Source organism: Lampetra planeri, chromosome 22, assembly GCF_965212315.1.
Source record: "Lampetra planeri chromosome 22, kcLamPlan1.2.h2, whole genome shotgun sequence".
Taxonomy (NCBI): Eukaryota; Metazoa; Chordata; class Hyperoartia; order Petromyzontiformes; family Petromyzontidae; genus Lampetra; species Lampetra planeri.
This window is the reverse complement of record NC_136128.1, coordinates 10762463-10784483: the sequence shown is the minus strand read 5'-3', so window position 1 is coordinate 10784483 and position 22021 is coordinate 10762463. Positions and strand designations below refer to the sequence as shown.

General features: G+C 48.6%; 1 protein-coding gene across 12 annotated transcripts in view; it reads right to left on the bottom strand.

Moving 5' to 3' along the window:
- Window positions 1–22021, bottom strand: part of LOC144725009 (pumilio homolog 2-like) — a 39036-nt gene that overhangs the window by 3042 nt on the left and 13973 nt on the right. For 4 of the 12 annotated variants that reach the window (XM_078604426.1, XM_078604431.1, XM_078604429.1 and 1 more), the window contains 19 exons: window positions 18880–18948; window positions 17184–17292; window positions 15784–15992; window positions 14979–15157; window positions 13577–13946; window positions 13091–13205; window positions 12335–12451; window positions 11438–11580; window positions 10303–10438; window positions 9471–9638; window positions 7901–8440; window positions 6785–7048; window positions 5724–6237; window positions 4682–4811; window positions 4081–4208; window positions 3406–3553; window positions 2569–2694; window positions 1682–1803; window positions 250–442 (listed from right to left, as the gene is read on the bottom strand). In XM_078604426.1, the coding sequence (XP_078460552.1) occupies window positions 250–442; window positions 1682–1803; window positions 2569–2694; window positions 3406–3553; window positions 4081–4208; window positions 4682–4811; window positions 5724–6237; window positions 6785–7048; window positions 7901–8440; window positions 9471–9638; window positions 10303–10438; window positions 11438–11580; window positions 12335–12451; window positions 13091–13205; window positions 13577–13946; window positions 14979–15157; window positions 15784–15992; window positions 17184–17292; window positions 18880–18948 (3780 nt within the window). Of the gene's footprint in view, window positions 1–249; window positions 443–1681; window positions 1804–2568; window positions 2695–3405; window positions 3554–4079; window positions 4209–4681; window positions 4812–5723; window positions 6238–6784; window positions 7049–7900; window positions 8441–9470; window positions 9639–10302; window positions 10439–11437; window positions 11581–12334; window positions 12452–13090; window positions 13206–13576; window positions 13947–14978; window positions 15158–15783; window positions 15993–17183; window positions 17293–18879; window positions 18949–22021 lie in introns of all 12 variants that reach the window. The other 8 variants (XM_078604427.1, XM_078604432.1, XM_078604430.1 and 5 more) reach the window with 4 other exon arrangements.

Below are 22021 nucleotides of genomic sequence, written 5' to 3'. Positions count from 1 at the left end.
TGCCAACGTGACTATCCAAGGCTGTGCACCGTTGACCAAACACACTTTCCATCGCCTCGTCCAAACCCCATTCTCTTAACCAGCTGCTGTATTAAATACGTTGCTGGCGACGACTGCTGGCGACGATCGACCCAGGCATTGCCACCGTTTCCTAAGGGCGCTAATTTTCTGTTGAACACGGACAGCAATGGACTAACCCCCCGCCCTCCCTCGACCCTAACCCCTCAAAAACCTCCGCCGCCCCATCACCTTGTGCATGAGGATCTTGCGCTGCGGAGGCTCGGCCACGTCGATCATCTTCTGCACAACATAGTTGGCGTACTGATCCTTCATCATGGCGTAGAGCGGTCCGTGCGAGCCCTCGCCGCTCGCGCACACCTCCTCGATCAGCATGGCTCGCTCGGCACGCGACGAGTGCGACACGCACTTCTCCACCACGTTGCTGCCGACGGGAGGAATCCCGATTGAACGTTGTTAATTATCGGTCCCGTCTTTTTTTTGGTCACGGTGGGTTGAGCACAGGCTCCAGAGACCCAAATAAACAGCATTGTTCAAAACATTTATGAATATGTTTTACACTTTCTGGCAATAAAACAGGTGGAAAGACATTCGAACACTGGATAACTTTTGCAAGGCATCAAGCGTGCATTCACTGCTCAATCCGAGCTGTAAGTATTCTTGAATTGTCTCTGTACTGTTTCGCCTTTTAAGCGTTCTCCGGTCTGATACTGGTGAGACAAGGCCATGGAGAAGGCTGTCGCTGGTGTCGGTCAATACGTTTCAAAGACAATGCCATATATGATCAGAGCATGTTTATTTGCATGTTTTGCCATAAGTATGTGTGGTTAATGCAGACGTGATGCCCTCCAAAATATATCTATGTGGTGTTTGAACATCCTAACACCTCCTGTTTTCTAGCCAGAACGTGATAAAGACTATTCTTATTTTTAATCAGTTTTGATGCTGGCAAAAATGTCCCATCGATAGAGCAGTGTTGCACTTGTAATAGTTAAGAATGTATTTGTTGCCTTAATTGAGCAAGGTTATGAGAGTTTGGAAGAACAACCTCTGGGAGGAGATTCCAAAGCAGCACAGTTACCAATGATAATTAAATACGTATTGGGGAAAATGTATGCACTTGCATGTGTTCTGTAATGCTTTCTAACATGCATGATAGATTGCTATCATATGCTTATTCCTTCCTTGTTTCTACATATTATTTTGTCAAACGCTTACCATGGACACAAGGCGTAATTAACACGCCTCGGCATTTGGGATGGAGAGATTCAATTGAAGAATGCCCGTTTTGTCTCGTTTTTAGTCTCGTTAGTGAGGTTATCATTTCACATGTTAGCCTAAACATATTATTAGCAGTTAAGCTGAGTATTTCCATCAACTGTCGACAATCCATTCTTACGCGCAAACTTCAACGCACATTATCACGAGCGTAAAAATATATATATATTTTTTTGGTCGCAAATCCGATGCCCAATTAAACACAATGAAAGCCAAACATCTCTCGTGCGTGTCTTAAATTCCACGAAAGCTGCGTTCTCCTTTTTTTTACGTGGCGCACACAAAGTAGCCGATTTCGCGGTACCCCCTTGCGATTTGGTCAACAGGCCAGACGCAGGGCGGTGGTGGTGCGGGCCGCCCTGCTTAGCTGCGGGCCAAGGCGTACCTGGCGAACTTGTGCTGGCTCAACGCGAGCACCTTCCCCCGGAGCTCCGCCACGATCTTGCTTTTATCCTCGGGCCGCCCGTGCTCCAGGACGTGTTGGATCACGTAGTTGCCGTACTGATCCTGCCGGCGACGACACGATTCAATATTAAAAGCCGTGAGCTGCGGCATTTTAAGTTTTTTGTTATTACATTTTTTGTCACTTGCGAACAAGCGTTCACTAAGTTGCGCGAGTTTTTTTTTTAATTTGATAACAACACGCGAGCCCCGGGCAAACCACACCGAAAAGTTCCAACAATGGGGTACAGAACGTCACCGGGATAAACAATCCCAGGCTGGGGACCTCGCGCAAATTGGGGAAGACGAAAATTAAAACGGGGAGGGGGAGACAGAGAAGAATAGTATGCAATATCCAGTGTCCACGTTTCCAGTGTGTGTGTGTGTATATAAAATACGTCACAGCAGGCGATATGCAACTCTGGCTGTCGCCCGATGAGGCTGGTTGTAATTACCGAATTGTGTTTTTGGGATTACTCAACAAGATATCGGTGTGCTGCACTTGTAAGGATTTGGCACGTTTTGTTGAGGTGACAAAGCTTATTAATTAATTGGCTGTGTCGGGTGGTGCTGGGTTTAACGACACATTTATATTTACACGCTCTAACCCAGGGAAAAAAACCTCTTAGTATGGACGAATTAAACATGTTATTCTGTAGGCAGCACACTTACACAAAGATCCCCCATATAGCCTTAACAGTGGGGGGGCAAGTGCTGTTAGCGAGCACCTATTAAGGCCGGAATGGCACACGCTTACACACACACACCCACCCACACCCACGGGGATATTTGAAACAACCGACGGTTGCGCTCATGGGCGAGGGGTCCCACCTGCACGAGAGCCTCCGTGTGCTGATGCAGCTCCTCCAGGATGGGGAGGGTTTGCTCCGGGGTGCAGTGCTCCAGGATCCTCTGTATCACGCGGCAGCCGTACGGGTGCGTCGACAGCGCAAACACCTTCGCACGCGGGCCCAGCGAGGAGTTACGGGGGGGGGGGGGGGGAGTGTACGAGGACGAATTAGTTATTCGTTCCTTTTGTGAGCGAGCAGAATTTTCACGTCAGCTGTAACCGATCGGTACCACGTGTTATTAGAAGACGCAGAGCGAGCAAAACGTTTGACGTAGAGAGCCTGTGTTAGGCTTGTACGTTTGCCCGACGCCCTCTGTCCCGGGGCTGCGAGGCGTAAAGCTCGAAGCTTCGTTCACGAGACGCGATAAGAAGTTAAAGACGCACGTGTTGCGGGCGTTATGCCCATTTGCACCACTAGAGGGGACTGTAACGTTGACGGTTACACTTTCAATAATTGTTCTCATTGATGAAAGCTTCGATTGTGTGTTGAACAGCCTGATAAAATGGTTTTCGATTTGGTGACTGAATATTCTATGAATTGTACATTCACTGATACTTAGAATGTGCTACACAATCAGGCCTTATGTTTACAGAAAGAGTATGTTTCTGAAGTAGCCTGCTCGAAAGGGACATTGCATAGTCTGCAGACAAGCCATTACCTAAAAATGAATCAACTCTATGAACTGACCATTACCCACAAAACATTGGCCCACCACTTAACTCGATTTAAGGCAGCGTTAACGAGACCTGTAATAACACGCCCTTTTTGATTTCCAAAACGACATTCGGACAGACGCACGCGTGACGGGCGAGCCTACCTGTCCGTGGAAGGCGTCGATGACGAACTGCAACACCACCGGCTGCACGCACTCGATGCACTTCTGAACGACGTGGTTTCCGTTCTGATCCTTGACGCACTTGAGCACGTGTCCGTCAAGCTCGGCCACCATCTCTGTCTGCACCGCCCGCATGGCGCAAAGACGCATTAGGCGCAATTTACAACGCTGCACTCCTCCGCCAACCGCTCGCCACTTTACCATTTCACAACGCATCAATTGTTCAATATCATCATACTTTGATACTGGCAAAAAGGTCCCATGATAGAATTAATATCGATTGTATTGTACACGCCAATGACCATCTTCCCCAAAGCGAGGCCGAGCCTGGTCAGTGTTAGGATGTACTGTACTAGGATGGGTGACCACCAGGGCTTGCCAGATGTAGGCGTGGGACTGCGAGACTTCTACGTGGACGTCCCTGCAACTAGTTGCGAAGAATCGAATAACCGGTTGCTGCGGGCAATTAAGTTGCGTTGATTGCGAGCAATTTAAGCGGTGTCAAACGATGGACTGCTCCGGTGTGGACCCAGCTTAACAGTCTTGTTCGTTTCATTGCTCCTCTTCGACGAGGACCTCTGGACACCACTCCGAATCTAGCCTTTCCACACTTGGTTACAGGTAAAGTGTCAGCGCCCTAAACATGTCATTGATACCTGCTGTTCCTGCGGGAGAGACTCGAGAGCACGCTGGATCACTCGGCACCCGTACATCTGCAGCGCTAGGGGCAGCACGTGGCCACGGATGCGCTGGGCCAACGCCAGCTTCTGCTCCAGACTGCCAAACTGTAGTAACGCGGGAAGGTGGGGGGGGGGTAGTGGGGGTGGGGGAGGGAAGTGGGCAAATAGGCGGATGTCAGCAGGGCAGTTGGGAAAGGCAACAAGAGATCGAGAGGGCGGGAAAGGACCTCGAGTGGCATTATTGGATTTTCATTTGTAGTGACATTAAGGCGAGAACCTTGAAGATCAATCTGAAAAACGAATTGGTTGCTGCTGTTCTTTTTAGTTGGGAGTGTATTTTCTGAATGTTTTTCTAGTTGGAAGCTCATTTAAATGTAAAATTTTTTTGGATAAATACAATGTATAGAGCTGATAATTCAGTGAACTTGTACTTTCAATAACACTGTTTTTGTTTACCGTTTTTATGGTTCCCAAGAGGGGGGGGGGGGAAACCTCGCCGATTTTGGCCAAACGATGGCGACCCACAATGATGAAACGGAGATCTTTCTTGCCTCTCTCTCCCTTCGACGACTGCTCACCTCGAAGAACTTCTGAATGACGTAGTTGCCAAAGACGTCGGTCATCAGCTGGTATGAGGCCTGCAGGATCTCATTGAAGACCAGCTGTCGCTCCGCCTGCCCCGCGCGCTCCAGCTTTTGTTGGATGAACCTTGGGCGGTGGGGGAGAGACGAGGGGGTGGTGAATGAACAAAATTGTGACGAGCGGACAAGCAAGCAAGCAACAGGCCCGACGTCTCGATGCAATAGCAACGGACGTCAAAGCGCGCGCCGACCGATGCCAAACACCTCGTCGTCATTGGTGCAGAGAGACATCGGTCAACCTGGACGCGTCTACGTATGCACGTACGTTGAGCTCCTTTTCGCACCGTACGTAGCCAACCGTGCTAATCGGAGGTGCGGGGGAAGGACAACACATCCTCCATCTGCCTCTAGCGCCGCAGATGTACGGGTGCCGAGTGATCCGGTACGCCCTCGAGCCTTTCCCGCAGGAACAGAAGGTGTCAATCGAAATCTTCTTCGAACGGAAGCCGGCAGCTCAAAAGTGAACATGCGGAAAGTGGGGCTACTTTGAATGATACTCTGAATGACACCGATACACAGAACTGCCGTGCGAGACAGATCTATTGGTCACTCGGCTGCTGGAGGAGCAGAGCGCTATGCAAGGCCCTCACGCCACGGCTACAGACCAGGCCACGTCTAAATATACCAGCAATTGATCATTTTACCTATGTCTTGGTTTCAGCTAACCACCGGCAAAAGTTACTGCGATATTTTTATCGTAAAAAATATACTTTTGCCCACAAATGGGGACAACTTCCAATCATGTGACAACGGTCGCATGAATACCCGTGGATGTGTGTTCTGTAAACCAATTGATGTTCACAAACCACATTTAAAAAAACACATTTTTTGTTGGGTAGACAGAACTGTCAGAATCGGATTGCCGTACCAAGTTGCCATAACCGTTCACAGCAAAATGCCCTGGCAGTGACGGCTGCCAGCGATGATTTGCCGTAAAATGTCCCTCGTACATCGTGGCTTTCACAGCATTCACCCTCACCTGGAGCCGTGCTGGTCTTGAGCAAACTCCACAATGTGCCCCGTGAGGTCTCGCAGCTGCAGGTTGGGGAAGCGGTTGTTGCGGAAGTCTTCCAGCAGGCGACTGCGACCAGGGTTCAGTCCGTCCATCTTCCCGCCGGGTCCCCCTCCAACGCCGCCGCCGCCGACGCCACCGCCGCCGCAGACGCCTCCCCCGACGCCGCCGCCGCCGCCACCGCCAGGGCCACCTCCGGCCCCGCCGCCGCCGCAGTAACGGAACCGCATCGCCGGAGCTCCGCCGCCCACGCCGCACATCCCACCCGCCGCGCTGCCGCTCCCCCCGCCGACGGCCGCAGCGGCTGCGGCGGCGGCGGCCGCGGCGGCCGCTGCTTGGGTCGGGAAGAGCTGGCTGCCCGAGTTACCGAAGAGCGCCGAGGCGGAGCCCACGCCGACGCCCATGCCGGCCGAGCTGCGGAACTTGGCCTCGGCACCTGGCGCCGCCGACACGAAGCGCCCGCTCCCACTCGTCAGACCCCCTGGGGAGGAGATCGCGGCGGTTGGCACGAGTCCGTACGTCAGGGTCGCCTGGAGAGGCGCCAGTGGTGCTTTAAAAGTCCATCGATTAAAAATTACTGGGTTTGGCAGTGCCATTGGCTCAATGTCGCTACTACGGCCGTGTCTGAAGATGTTGTCAATTCACCGCGATGAATGGGTGATGAATGGCCTGCAATCCCTGCTAAGAGTATGCAGTGTTGCACACTCAGCAGTATTGGCTCAATGCCTATCGCTTTGCGACTCATAGCTGGCAGAAGCTGTTGTCTCAGTGGTCAGTTCTACCACTAAGATCGGGTTTTCTCCGCTCTCCTCGTCAGATCATGCCCTCTAAAAAAAAACAATTTGTAATGACTCAAACTCCGTGTATATAATACCAGACAAATCCATGCTGTTCTGCCTCCTGAAGCCACCTGCCATGCAGCACACAATTGTGTCGAGCGTATATACACGAAGTACAACAAACGTTTCATGTGGGCACACGAGCCGTACGTAGGTAAAGCGGATTTGCGCAGAGGCGGGCAAACTCACCTAAGGCTGGCGACCAGCCAAGGTTGAGGTTGGACGCCGATCCATGCGAGGGGATGGACAGCGAGGGCGGCGGAGTGAGCGAGTGGGGTGGTCCGTGGCTGGCTCCCAGCATGCCGAGTGGTCCGGGCGAGGTGGAGAATCCCAGGCCGTTGTAGAAGGGCTGCCCGATGGGTGCCAGGCTGCTGCTGGGTCGCTTATAGTCAAGGGCTGCGCCCAGCGAGTCACGTCGTAACCCCAGCGGCCCCCCGCTTGCGGCGGACGTGCCTGCGGATATAGCGGAACGATATGTCTTCACGTCGCGCGGGCTGGCGCTCCACGTTTCAACGGCCAGGTTTGTCTCACAAAAACTAAGTCGGGCCGACACGGAGGACATGAACGCACCTCGCTACGCACGGCGACCTTGTTAAAGGGCACGCCGCCCTGAATATTAATGTGCGCGCAGTATTGCCATCCCTAGACATAGGCAAATAAACGTTCATGAATATTAATGAGGTCCGTAGAAGAGTTTAATGGATAAAGTTTGGGCCCTTTCACTGCAAACCCACATTCTAAAATACATGCAAATGGAATCATGTGCTATTAAGCATGCAATATTCAAGGACTTTTTGCATAATGTGACCGTGCTCTTTGCCCCCTCAGGATATAAAAAATACTTACGTTTATGTTTTTGTAAAAGACTACCCAGTTCCGAGAAGAAGCAATTGCACTGGGCAAGCACTTGCAATTAAACCAAGAGTTTAGAAAATACCTTCTACTTGAAACAAATCTGTTGCCAGTTAACTGGAAATAATTTTAATAATTGACCTTTTTAATCCAGGAAAACTTTCAAGTCTCAAGACTTTGTTCACGAGTTTGGCACATGAGAGCAAACCAGATTAAAATAAATCTTGACCCAAAGAAAATATGAATCAACACACGAGAGGGACTGTACCTACGACATGAAAACAATAAAAAAAAAGCTCTGCGCGGATGGATTCAAGAATCCCCTGCTTTACTGCCACCTCCTGGCAGTCTGATCGCACTGCCAATCCCACAAATTCTGGCATAAACCATGACCGCAACACCACCCAGCAGAAAAACCTGACAAACGCTGAAGCTTCTAGTGGCTGCACTGACCGGTGTTGCCAAAGCCCAGTCCGGAGCCGATGCTGGCGCCCAGCGACGCCTGTGTCTGGCCGCTGTGGTTGCCGAACCCTCCCCCGAGCGGTGAACCCGCGTTGCCGAGCTGGTGGGCGCCGGGCGACGGGCCGGGCGAGAACAGCGATCCTCCGCCCCCGCCGCCGCCGCCGCCGCCCCCGCCGCCCGACATGCCGGCACCTCCCTGAGACGGGCTGGACAGCGGCCCTCCCATCCCGCCGCCGTGGTTGCCGTAGAACGCCGACGGGTGGCCCTGGGCGGCGGCGGCCGCTGCGGCGGCGGCCGCGTTGCTCATCTGGTGCTGCTGCTGCTGGTGGTGCTGCTGCTGTTGTTGTTGCTGCTGCTGTTGCTGCTGGTGCTGCTGTTGCTGCTGGTGCTGCTGCTGTTGCTGGTGGTGGTGCTGCTGCTGGGACTGCTGCTGTTGCTGGTGGTGCTGGTGATGCTGGTTGGACAGGCCCACGCCGCGGAACAGCCCGTTGATGGTGCCGGCCAGACCGCCGGCTCCACCAGCGCCACCGCCTGCCGCGTGCGAAGCAAGTTGTGAAAGCGGTGGAAAATCTTCTCATCCGTGATGTGGTCGGACGTTGTGAGTGGATAAGCAAATATGTGTGGACGATAGGAGCCGTTATACTATTGTCTGCATGTACAGTGGTTCTCAACCTTGCTTGGCTACTGTACAACCCCCCCACCCCTTGCCTGACCCTACATGGTTCTGAGAAATAAATGTATGAATAATGAACATCAATATTTGAACCAATTGCACATTTTGTTAGGTATTCGAACTAGCTAGTAACTGCAAGCGAATAAAACAAATTCAGCGGACACCCTGCACGTGTGCCGTTATTTGTTTGCACTCGCTGGTCACTCTTGGATACCACATTGTTTCCAATCAATGAGTTAGAAAGGTCTTTTATATCATTCTAGGTTACGATATGGATTTAAATTCTATTGTAGTTATGTTATATTGGCAGATTCATTCATGATTATTCACGAAGGACTCATGCGTGATAGAATTTCACAAATGTATAAATCACCCTCACGTACCCCCTGGAACATTGCCATGTAGTACCCCTAGGGCTTTGCGTACCCTCAGTTGAGAACCCCTGGTCAAACAACTATATCTCCTCTTGTATGTGAGATTAACCATCAATACATGCATTTCTGTGCTACTCTTTACATGCGAAACAATGTAAAGCAATGCTCTCCTCCTCCCAGCTCTCGTCCCCCGCCCACTCACTTTGGAAACCCTTATAATAAGCAGTTGCATTTGGAGGCTTGCCCCCTCTTGATGAAGACCGCTTGTGTTGCGATCGAAACGTCGTGGGTTTTTTTATTTTATTATTTTCGATTATTTTTATTTTGAATAAAATTTGTTATTTTTATTTTCTATCTACGTGACTATACCGAAAGAACCAAGAATATAAACGTTGTCAATCCACTGTGAGATGAGGAACTCCCCAAGCCACGTGGGTCATGGGGGTGCGAGGGGCGTGAAGGGGGCGGTGGTGTGGAGGTGGGGCTCGAGGGGGGGGGGGGGCCGGTGTCTTACCGGCCTGAGCTGCCGCGGCGGCAGCGGCCGCGGCCGCCGAGGGGTTGATGAGCACGGGCGTGGGCCCCATGAGGCGCACGGGGCCGCCCAGGCTGGAGCGGCCCGCGCCGGGGTTCATGACGAGCGCGCCCGACGCGTCGTAGTACGCCGGCGTCAGCACCTGGTAGCCTGTGCCGTGGGGGTTGGGGGTGATTACACGGGCACACGGCGAGCGACAAACCCGTGTTTGGCACGGAGCGGCGATTGGTTCTGCCCCCCCCCCTTTCCTCAGCGATTCGACGTAATTGTTAACAAATTCGTGGGTCGATTATTTGGGTTCTTTGTTGTTCTTTTTACATTCTCAATGGTAATTTGTTCATAGCTTTTGTTGGCTCAATTTGCTTCAAAGTAACATTCGCATAGCTTTTGCGTATAATTCTTACAGATCTTACAGTTTGTTTTCCCACATATCATGCAATGCATATGTATAATGCAATGCATATATGTACGCAAATGTTTTTGTTAATTTAGGCTGTGACAAATAATGCATAACTGAGAAAGTACTAAAAAGTCAACACAAAAAGATAAACAGACAGTACAAGCAAGACAGGTAATAGCCACGAGAGGGAGTTCACACGGAACAATAAAAAACAACAAAATAATTGGATTAAATAATTTGACCCCAAAATCGTGAAAACTCATCAGATTTCGTGGGGAAGTGAAAGGGTGAACCCTCAACATTTTTAACATCAACATTAATGTCGACACACGTATGTGCACGAGTGCACGCACACGGCCACTCCCGAGTTCGAATAAGTGTTGGGGGGGGGGGATAAAGGAGTGCGCATCGCACCTTGTACGCCTGTGGTGAGGCCCGGTCCGAAGGCGAGAGCTTGCCCAGCTGTCACTGCACCCATGGCGTCCCCTTGCTGGCCTTGAGGACTCTGGTTAGGGGTCATAGGTCGCTGGCCACTCCCAGCCCTCAGCATCTTTAAAAGAAGCACACGTGCATGCACGACGTTAAAGTTGCACAGCAGTTTAACGCGTAGGCTTTCGCGACCAGTATTATTCATAATAAAGGTTTTTGGGTTAGATCGCGTGAGAATAAATGTGTCGCAACCACCCCCCCCCACCTCTGATCTTGTAAACCTGATGGGGTTCAATGATGACGTCATCCTGCACTATTTAAGACCGGAAAGCAGGTGGATGTCTTCACTATTTTGGCAAATCGTCTGAAGATGCTGGATGTAATTGCCAGCGAAAAGTCGTACTCAAATTCTAAATGTTGTGGATTCATGCTTCAAACACACCGGAGGGCTGAAGAAGTAACTAATTGGCGTTTTGTTAACGTGACACTTTTTTTACTGATTGGCCGTGTCGGGTGGTGGAGGGTTGAGACACATTTATACTTACGCGATCTAACCCAAAAGCCTTCATTATGAAAGTCATTGCAGTAGGGCCTGTGTGGCAATTAAGACAGTGGCTACAAAGAATGTGGGTTTTTTTTCCAGTTGGATACTCTCCTTTGAATGCATAATAAAAATAGTTAAGATGTATACAACATATAGAGCTGATAATTCGGTGAACTTATCGTTTCAATAACACCGTTTTTGTCAGTTTTTATGTCGCAGATGGTTTTCATGTCACGAAACCACTCCCTTTCCTCCCTTCGTATAGCCTTTAAGAGACTGCCATGGCAAGAGCTGTTAGAAAGCACCAGTGAAGGCCGGCATGGCAAACAAGAGGAAGTGTGGCGAACATCACGGCCGGCCGCCTTTGTCTCCCCAGTGCTGACGTTGACACGCTGTACCAGGCACTCATTTTCACCTATGGGAGGCCCAGGACAGTTTGAAGTATTCGCCAGCGTTACTGGTCACAAAAGTAGGACTTGAACTCGGGTCGACGGGGGTTCTTAGCGCAGCACGCTCACACACCGCTGGGCAACCACTGCTCGAGACACGCGCGCGCACGAGACTACGAGGGCTCACCTGCTGGCTGGGCTGACCCGGGTTGCCCTGCTGGTTGCCGCTGTTGGAGGCGGCCATGGCAGCGGCCGCCTGTGGCTGCAGGAGATTGGCGGGGTACACCCCCCAGGGCATGCCGTAGTACTGCGGGGGAACCACAGTGGGACCTGCACCCGGCAGCCCAAAAAACGGGAAGATTAACGTCAACGTTGTCGTTTTGTTGTACTATAAAAGGTTTTTAAACCCCCAATTATGAAAGTGATATATGGTCAAATAATTGTTTTTATGAATCATGACAACATTCACAAATTGGTAGTATTTAATGCAATAAGAACATATATTGCATTAAATTAGGAATCTGGCTGATATGGAAGACTGACAGTTCAAACACGTACACTTTTGCGACCAAAATGACCCAGAGGTTTTTTGGGGTTAGATCGCGAAAATCTAACCCATCTAACAAAAAAAACTATATACTGGATTGTAGAATGAATGCGATCCAGTTAAGTTGAGTGTCCCATTCACATGTTTCATACTCGTAGGAACACTTTTTGTGAAAATTAAATTTCTCACGGAGTATTGCAACCATACAGCTGATTTGTAAACGTTGCAAAGATTCATAGTTGTCACCATATTGTAGTTTCACACAATACATTTCAGTCGTCTCTAAACACTCCGTGTACAACCAAAAAAATAAACACCTCGCTGATGCTCTAACATTTTCAGTTGTGCAACTGTATGCCTCCAACCGCTGGTTATGTAATGTCCCCCCATCTATCGGCAAAATGTGGGGATAAAAAAAAACACACTACCGAAATGCCACAGACACATAATACCAGAAGGCTGTTTTCCTCATTGATACACACTCGTACAAACAAGAAGCCCAGGGATATAGCAGGCAGGCCACAAACGCAAGGTTACCCGTGAGGGTGGCAGCAGCCAAGCCCGATGAGTAGGGGTCAGAGCCAGGTGGACCGGCTGCACCGATGATGTACGGGTTGGGGATGAAGGCGGGGGCGAGGCCAGGTGAAAACATGCCTACCGAGGGAACACCACAGAAACGGAGCACACTGAAAAATCCACGCGGCGGAACCAACGACAGGCTGGCAAATTGAGTACCCAGTGAGGCCCTCTTCCCTTCTAATGTTCGCTTGGCCAGAGCTACATTTCAGTGGACGTCTTCGCCAGTTTAAGCCTGTCCCTGCATGCTGACCTTGTACTGCGGCAGTACTGGTTTGAAGAAAAGGTGCATACGGCTGGAAATGCTGGTTTGTGAAAAAAATTACGCTAGTCACAGTATTAACATGTTCTCTTTCTAACAAATTAAAGAGCACAAATGGTACTTCCTTTGCTAGCTAGCTGCATCAAAAGCTCCCTTTGTGATAGCCACCAAGTAGGAAAAATAGGTGCCTCTTCCACAATCTAATATTACATTTGAATCAAATTAATATCAGCATTGGTGGAAGGAGAGGAGGAGAGGCTGCATCATGAAGGGCAAAGTAGCAAAATAGAGCCGTCTAGGTTGCAGCTGCGCACAATGCGACACGCGCAGAGACTTCCATTCTGTTCAACAGGAGCACGAGGCCGCAAGAGTAAGCAAACGTGTTTGCAATCCGAACGAGCGGGCGCGCACGTTAAGACGATTGCAGTGTCCTGCACAGGTGTGCGGGTGCCTACCCAGCGGTGGTTGTTGTGCAGTGGCCAAGGTATACTGTTGCTGCTGCTGTTGTTGCTGCTGCTGTGCACTGGACATCTGCTGCTGCATCGCCAGAGCACTGGACCTTTGAAAAAGCTGGAAACACACGCGTTTGCCGATTCAGAGCTGGGCGACCCAAACGATCGGTACAAGTGAAACATCTGCACGGACGAAAGAGTTCTGACTCCTTGGACAGAAAAAAACTATATTGGTCTTAAATAGTGACTCTTTCATTTGAGGACGAGTTATAAAACATAACTAAGAGTACAATATAAACTGGGTCAATAAAAGACAATATTACAGTAAACAATGAGAATATATAGTGAGCGAATTCAAGCATAAGTCACCGAGGATAACTGGAAAAGGGCCATTGAACTATAAGACCTTAGAGCAAGCACCTGGCCGAGTTCTAACTTATTTAATGCAATCATCGAGTGGTGTCGGCGCATGCAAGGGGGCTTTTCCACCTGCTGCTGTTGCTGCTGCTGTGCCCCGTAGTCAAACAGCCCCATGGGGTTGCCTCCGCCCGACTCCATGGTGACCTGGCCACCCGTGTAGTCGAACTGCAGGGGCTCCATGCCCATGGGCTCCATCATGCCCGACGGATCCATGGGCAACGACTGCCCGTCCATTCCACCGGGGCCAACGCCGCCGCCTCCCCCTCCGCCGCCGTAGTCCTCTCCAGGCTTGTTCACACCCACCTGCATGCCAGGCCCACCCCCCACGCCCACGGGCACCCCCACTCCGGCCACCATCGGGTCCGCCCCGGGGTTTCCGGGGACACCCAGGCGCTCGACAGCCTCGGCCGGTGACGAGTGACAGCTGCCAGGGGCGCGGCTGCAGGCGAGAAATTGTTATTATACATCGTCAGTCACGATTAAGCCGCTGCTGGATGAAGGCCTCCCAAAGCAGTCGCCGTCTATCACGGTCCTGGGATGCAACGATCCACTTAGCATCTGTACAGGAGCTGATCTCATTGATCCACCTCTGCAGTGAACATTCTCTTGGGTGTGTTCCTTCCTTTGGCTGCCAATACTATTTGCTACTCTTGCCCACTGACCATCATGCTTCCATGAGTATTATAATTACTGTCATCATTAATTAAAACAAAAAGGACATGAGCACATCAAAGCGGCATTTATGACCATTTATAAGACGAACAAACTATTTATATCGGAGTACTAACCGATTGACAATATTCCCAAGTAAAAAGCCAATTCATGATTATACCGATTACCCACATCATTAAAGTGTCAACTTACATTTTAAAACAGTGAACTTGTCCAAGGCGATTTTGATCCTTACAATTACAATACGATTGTGTTATCAAATCCAAGTCAGGGCACAAATAATTATCCACTCAGCACGTTCACAATAATTAATGATCAATGCTCCTCTGGAGGGTGACAATGACGTAGAAAAAAGCAGGGTACCACCTCGTGTCAACCGAATTAACACCAATTATAACACCAAACAACTAAAACAAAATGTAATTATCAGGGGTGGTCTCTCATGGAGTCTCACTTTATCACGAAAATCCTATGCAGCAACAATATCGATTCTCACACGCATAATATATTTTTGATTGATATACTGCAATAGGTTCATATCACCATACAGCCATTAGAGATATTACAATTATCCGCACCATAGTGGGGGGGGGGGGTGAGAGAAGGCCGGCAGAGATCCTGCACAGAGATGTTTGCGGGTAGCAAAATTTATTGGCCAGAAAAAGCTTACCATGCACGAGAGGGATCACACATAACAATCGGGACATGAAATAAAATCGCAGAGGGAGGGGGGGGGGGAGAGAAGTTATGACAGCTCTCCCACGGGGGGGGGTAGTGAAGGGGCCAGTGCACAGCTCACCTGAAGTCCTTGCCGTCTGAATCGACGCCGTTCTGCAGGCCCAGCCCGTTGGTCTTCCCCGCCACGTCTCCATCGCCCTCCACCTTCATGCCACTGCCCTTGTCGTCCTCAAACCCCGCCACCTTCACGCCCTTCTTGTCCGCCTTGTCTCCGTCCGACATGTCACACTCGACGGTGCCCTGCGTGACAGCGAATGTCGCCGTCAAGCACGCGTACTTGCTCAGCACTCGCTGGCAGTGCGCGCTCTGTCTGATGTATTATTGCCAAGGAATCCTGACTTGCTGATGAAAGTCAACTCGAAGTTGATCTAATGTTCTCTTGATCAACTGAATGCTCGTGTGAGTGATGAAGCAAGAGGCCCTCACCCAGTAGATTATTGCACAAAGGGCTGTACGTGTTCATTAGATGACCTCAGTGTTGAATGGTGTAAGTGCCGATGCTGATAACTCTCTCCGTGAAGATCTCAGTGCAGATGTCAGTGAATTTCTCAATGATAATCTCAGCGTTGATAATAGTGATGGGGTTATCTTGCTGATGTCAGTGTTTTTGCAGGAGATGACTACGATAATCTCAGTGTTGATATTGGTGACAATTGTCTCAGCAACCATGACCTTAAGTGTTGATGGAGCTGATATTATCTCAATGATGACAATCTCAGTATTGTTCACAGTGACGTTCATCAGCCTTGGACAAAGAACGCACGCAGAGTGCCGACCCACACACAATAACGCCCGACATTCTCCTCCACAGAAGACACGCGCACGCACGCACGCGCACACACATGCGCGAGAGCGCGCACACGTACGTATGTGGACTTGCGGAGACGCGTGTCGAGCTTGTCTCCAGGTGACGAGCTGAGCACGTACTCCACCATGCTGACACCGAGGCCGCCGGTCTCCGAGCGCGGCGACAGCACCGAGCCCACCTCGCTGCCGCCGCCGCCAACACCGCCGGCCTGGAAGCCCGGCTGGCCTGGGCGACGCTGCACCATGATGGGCTGAGACACCGAGTGATCTGCACCGGGTGGTTATTCACCATTAACAACATCGCTTTAACCCCTACGCCGGTTGGCGTACCAGAGTTATGTTCCCATGTGTTACAGTCAACGCATCCAGTTGAAATTAATGCAGAGTACCACAGCCAACACTTGATCGCATGATTGAGCCAAACATGGATTTCTGTATCAGAGGGACATCCCAACACGTGTAGTTTTGTTTGCGCAAAAGTGCCGCTATTGCGTGCGATATAATTTTATCGAATGGAATATTTCATGACAACTGCTGCAGCCGCCACCTTTTAAGGTTTTATCCTATGACGGTTGCCATCCATGAGGGGATCAAGAGGGGGGCAGCGGGGGGGGTCTTGATTTAGGGGCAACCAGACCAAAATGGTATGACAACCACTGATTTAATGCGCAACTCTCCTGCATGTAAACCGAAGCAGTCTTGAAACGTGTAATAATCTTTTTTATATACTAACTTTGTTGCTTATAAAATAACCAGGTGGATTCCTGCGGCTATATTGCCCTGGATACTGGCTGAGTTTTGGGCATTAACATTTTACCCTTAGTAGCCTTAGTCGTATACTGTACGCAATTGAGTAGATTAGTCTGTGTGAAGCCATACATAGGATGACTTGCTCATGTTCACAGACGCATTTATGTAATACAAATGAAAACATAACATTATCTGCTGGACGTTGTGTCATGTGACATCACAACGTCCCTGTGACCGCTATCTGGAAAATACTCAACTTATTCAATAAACAGACACAGGATCTGTTTTCCACAAAAATTACATTTGGTAAATCAGCCAAAGGGGCCTTCTGGAAAGGACGTTGTCCATCAGAATTGGATTTAAGCAGGCAAACTCTGAACTGGTTTTCAACTTTTAGAGTTTCATTGTCAGTCTGACCTGTCAAACAATTTCTGCCGGATTGCCTGATACAGGCAAGAACTCACTGTGTACACCGTGAAGCCTGTTCAGAACAGTATAGCAACATTGTACACATTTTGTGGCGTGCTGTCATTGTGGATTTGTATACTCAATTGACTCACACTGCTATATTGATGAGCCCGCGAATGACCCTGAACCGTGACAATTCTTGACATTGTCGAGGGGGCTAAATCGTTACACCTGACACAAACATCTCTGCATCGTACGAACACGGTTTGTCAGGCACACGTTTAGAAAATTTTCTGCGTACCAGAGGCTCCCCAGGCATTCTCCCTCCACTGGTCTTCCAGGAAAATTCCCTTCGGGCCATCTTTGCCAGTCTCATCTGTCTCCCAAAACTTTTTGCTGGGAAGCAGCTGCTGTCGGATGTGCAGCAGGGCAAGAGAAGGGGGCACGGCGCACGCACGGCTCGGTTAGCAGTATGGAATGCGACGGGCGTTAAAATTAAACCAGGTCATGCAGTCGCGCATCCTTCTGTCGAGAGCAAGCCCCTACTGCTCACCGCCACATTACGAGGTGACCCACACACACACACCTACGGCTGCACATTAGTTCCTGACCGACATGCAACAGTTTGTTAATAATTTATATCAAAACGTTTGTCTTCTCACAGCTTTTGTTTCAAACATACTATTGGTGTCATGTCATGCATCGCCCTGCATGTTACAGAAAGGATTGAAGGAGAGACGACAAAACACCTTCTGATATTCCTTCGAATGTCCTTCTTTTAGCCGCAGACTAGGGGATGCGCTTTTCCACACACCCTGCTACAAAGACATATTTTGTTGCATAGCAGCCCATCAAATATCTTTAATTCTCCAAGGTGGAATTTTGTAAAGTTAATTAAAAAAATCTAATTTAAAGCAATGTGTTTCTTGTGCAGTCATTTGCGACCATTTTAAGACCATCACATCACTACACCTGAGAACCCTGTTTACAATCGGAGCGAGTAGCTTAAACCCAAATTCAAAACCCATGTTCCATCGCCTAATTTAATTGTGGTGGAGTAAAATGCTTCAGAGGGGCACCCAGCTGCAGAGATGCTTCCCCATCCGCCTCAGTAACGAGGTCTGCAGAGCTGCGGCACGTGGCTTTTATTACAATGTTTAGCTAATATTCACGTGTCTATGCATTGCAGTTATTTAGTTTGGCTTTATGCACCTCGGTTGTGTCTGCTGCACATTAAGCTGCTGGGGCCCATTCTCAGCTTGATCTCCATTTCAAAGATCAGGTATCCCCCCTTTGTTTTCAAAAGATATCTGCCCTGAAGGCTGCCATTTAAAAATGAGGGCCGCACGTTTGTTCTTCAGTTCGGAGACGCGGCCAATAATTCAGCACACGCAGCATGACCATTGGCTGTTCTGAATTGAATGGCACGATGATAAAGAATACGTACTTGCTGGGATGCTTTATAAAGAAACTGCAAAACACACCGTTGTTCCCATCAACAAAATTGTATTGTAAGACTTAATAACATACTGTGTTGTGTTTTAAGAGCAGCCTAAGCTTGAATTAAATATCATATGGACCTTACATATCAGCAGCATAACATCGTTGTAAAAATATTAAAATTAATAACGACAATCGGTATTTGGTTCAATTCTCGTGACAGCAGCTTAAGAGTTTTTATAGAAGCAAACTCTTGGCTAATTTCTGAATGCACTTTTGGAAATATATGCATGAACGCGTGTGCTCAATTTTGCTTGTAATCAGAAGGCAGTTATCAAAAAAATGCGGGTATTCAAATGACATTCTTGTGCTCATGATTCATAGAATGGAAATCTGCCAATTAAGATGTTTGCCTCTGTGGGGGCAAATAACTAAATTGTCTAAATAATCAGCAATGCAAATTAAAGACATGGAATGTAGTGGCAACCTTCATGTCACTCGCAAGGTAAACTACTAAATGCTACGGAGCAAAGGTTGCTTTGAGCGATGTTCCTTACATCTCCCAAGCTCCTCCTTTCCAGTGCCAGCGCTTGAAAGTCCTGGTTCAGCTCATCCACAGAGCGGACCTGAAATAATGAAGACATGTATGGAGACGCAGAAACACACACACACACCACAAACGCACGTAGCGTACATACAACACACGCACACAAAACACGGACAGACGGTACGCACAACGTCGTTCTGTAAATAAGTTTGAAAACTTTCAAGCCCAATGCAGGTCAAAACCTGGATTTTCATTAAATGGTGAGAAAACTATCTGCTTATTCCACACTTTACGGCATGCGATACGCATTTATATACAACTTAAACGTACAATTACGACAGAATTGCACAGCAGCGAAATATAATTGCATATACAGTGCAATTTAATTACTGTGTAACCTAATCTCTAGGTATTTGCAATGTTCTACAAGGGCGCATTTTTACATCTCACTGGCGTAAGAGTTATGCAAGTTGCAACACATTTTTCATTCTATCCGTGATTGTCACTGGTCTAAAAGCAGACCGCTGAATAACACTGCACACCATACGTGCACAATGCCTGAATAAATCTCCAAGCATCACGTTGTGTGTATTAACCTGCCTCGCGTCAGCATCAAACGCTCATGCTCTCTATGGCGCGCAGAGTAGATTTTTAAATAACATCTTATTTATCCAGCAAAAAGCTCATCGAGTCAATACAATCTTTAAGGAGGGTCCTGTAACGGGATGTTTGAACAGTGTTCTTGTTTAAGAAGTAGTTTGCAGTGTGGCTGACAACCACTGACTGAGTAAACCCCATGAAAACGAAACAACACTCCAAAGGTCTGTAGAGATGAGTTCACAAACCCACCTATTAGGTACTGCCATCCCCTCAACACCCCAGCAGGTTAGGGAGTCTCACAAACTGTCTGCAGCCACTAACGACAGTCATTCCAAATGCAACAAATCCTGCTTCGTAAAACTGTTATCAGTGCCTCCAAACTCTAGTCGACCATCTACTCGCATGCTGAAATCTACAGGCCGCGGTGTTGCTCGAGGTGCACTACTAGCGCCTTGTCGCCTATGAGCACCAGCAGCGTCCAAGGGACGACGCACCTCGGGCTTGTTTTCTTAGAGGAATAAAGTGTCCAGTGGAGAAATAACCATCGGTGGAGAAAAACAGTTTCCCGTATAGCCAAAGCAAAAGCTGAACGCCTAACTGGTTAGGTGGCTTGGCGATAGTGAGGGGCTCGCAATCAGAAGTTTGTGAGTTCTAATCCTGGTTGGGAGTCGATTCGGCCCATCACCTCTCCAGGGTCAATAAGAATACTTCTTTGTAGAGGAGTGAACAGTGGTTTTCCTACGGAGACTCTCCCCTGTCATAGGAATGTGGATTTTCCACCAGTGGCTTAGAAGGACACCACCTCAATGTGTATTTCTAGCAAGGTATCACCGGGCCTGTTTAGACTCGGCGCCTGAATGTGGCATTGACACTGGTAGAGCAACAAGACCTAAAACTGTTTACGCATGAGCACAAATTGGACGTGGATAAGCACAAGATGATGTGCCCCCATTGCAATTAATTGAACGGACACAAATTAACGTGGCAATTTGATTCAAGAATCTATACTTTTAACCAATAAAAATGTGGCATCTTTAGTGGCTACAGGGTATTGCATTAAGAAATTATAAAGCTCATTAATCTACTACTAGATAAAAGCATCATGCTGTGCATTTCACTCATGGGCACCAGAACAAAGAAGGATTTCAGTAAAAAAAAAAATCACGCAGTAAGTGATCGGAGACCAAATTAAATGTGGAAAAGTTTCAGTCTAGACGATAGACACGGACAAATGAGACGACATTAAAAGTCGAAAGGCTAAACTGTGCTTGAGATGACTTTTTTGTCTACTTCATACCCAATCTAAAAAAATTGTATTTACTGTCGTGTTAAATTGATTCATTGTGGGTGCATTCATAAGATTTCTGGGTAAGCCGTTCCTTCAACTTTGGTGCCAAAACACCACATGCCCTTCAGTAAGTCTTAATTTTGTCGGCCATTATAAAATCAAAGGCTATCACTCGAGTACAATTACGAGCGGAAACCGTTTTGCAATAGTTCGGCCAAACTGCGCCACCGTGAAAATAGCTGAAAAGTTATGGAAAAATGTAACTCGTTATTTTCTGACCACCAACACAACTAGTGCAGTTCATACAGTGGGTTACACGGCATATTTTTTTTTACACCAAGTCTTTGCTGCAGAATTTTGGAACCTTTACCTATTTTATGTCCAACTCACAGCCCAGGCCTCCACCACCTGACCTTGCTAGGTAGTCTTCCATTCAAATACTATCGATATCAACCTGCTTATTCTTCCAAAATCCAATACGATCAAGAACATCCAGGGCAAATTGGAAATATATAATTAAAGAATGCACCTCAATGCCTGGCCGTAAAACACTGGTGCCAGCCAAAACAGTGCCGTGTCGTTGCTGTGACATTTTTTAGCACAATCGAGTCACTTCAACGGTTACCTTATCCTCTGACCTGCATAGCACAGGCACACGTAGGCATGCTGGTCAAAGTTTGCTCTCGACCCCCCCCAAATAAAAATACAGTCGAACGTTATTAGCGGCGAAGGTCTCTCCAACGCAGGACACTCAACAAACACTGGTGAATGGCCCAGAGATAACATGGCGTTACTACATGCCAGGTGCATGCATTAGGTCAGTGGTTTCTCAACCCATGGGTGGTGGTGGGGGGGGATGCCAAAGCCTTTCAAGGAGTGGGGGGGGGTTCACAAGCTACGGCATTGGTTGAGTGCAGGAGAAGTTTCAAGAAGCGTAGGGAACATCAGCGGCACTGCAACATTAACCAAATGCCTTATGAACACCACAATGACTGGGAGGCATGGACTTGTGATCATTCTGCTTTGTTGTGGTCGTAGTAACATGGGTAGGGGGACAGGGACTGAAGCCGGAGGAGCAGTGGTTATGATTTGGAAGCCCACTATACAGAAAAAAGTTGAAAACCATTGCCTAGCTGAGCGGCAGACATGTCACTATTCACCATATATTCGTGAATATCACGCTCTAGATATATACATTGAGTCATGCACGTTAGAATCATAGTTTTCCTATTTTTTTAATAGCATATTTGTGGCACCCTATTTT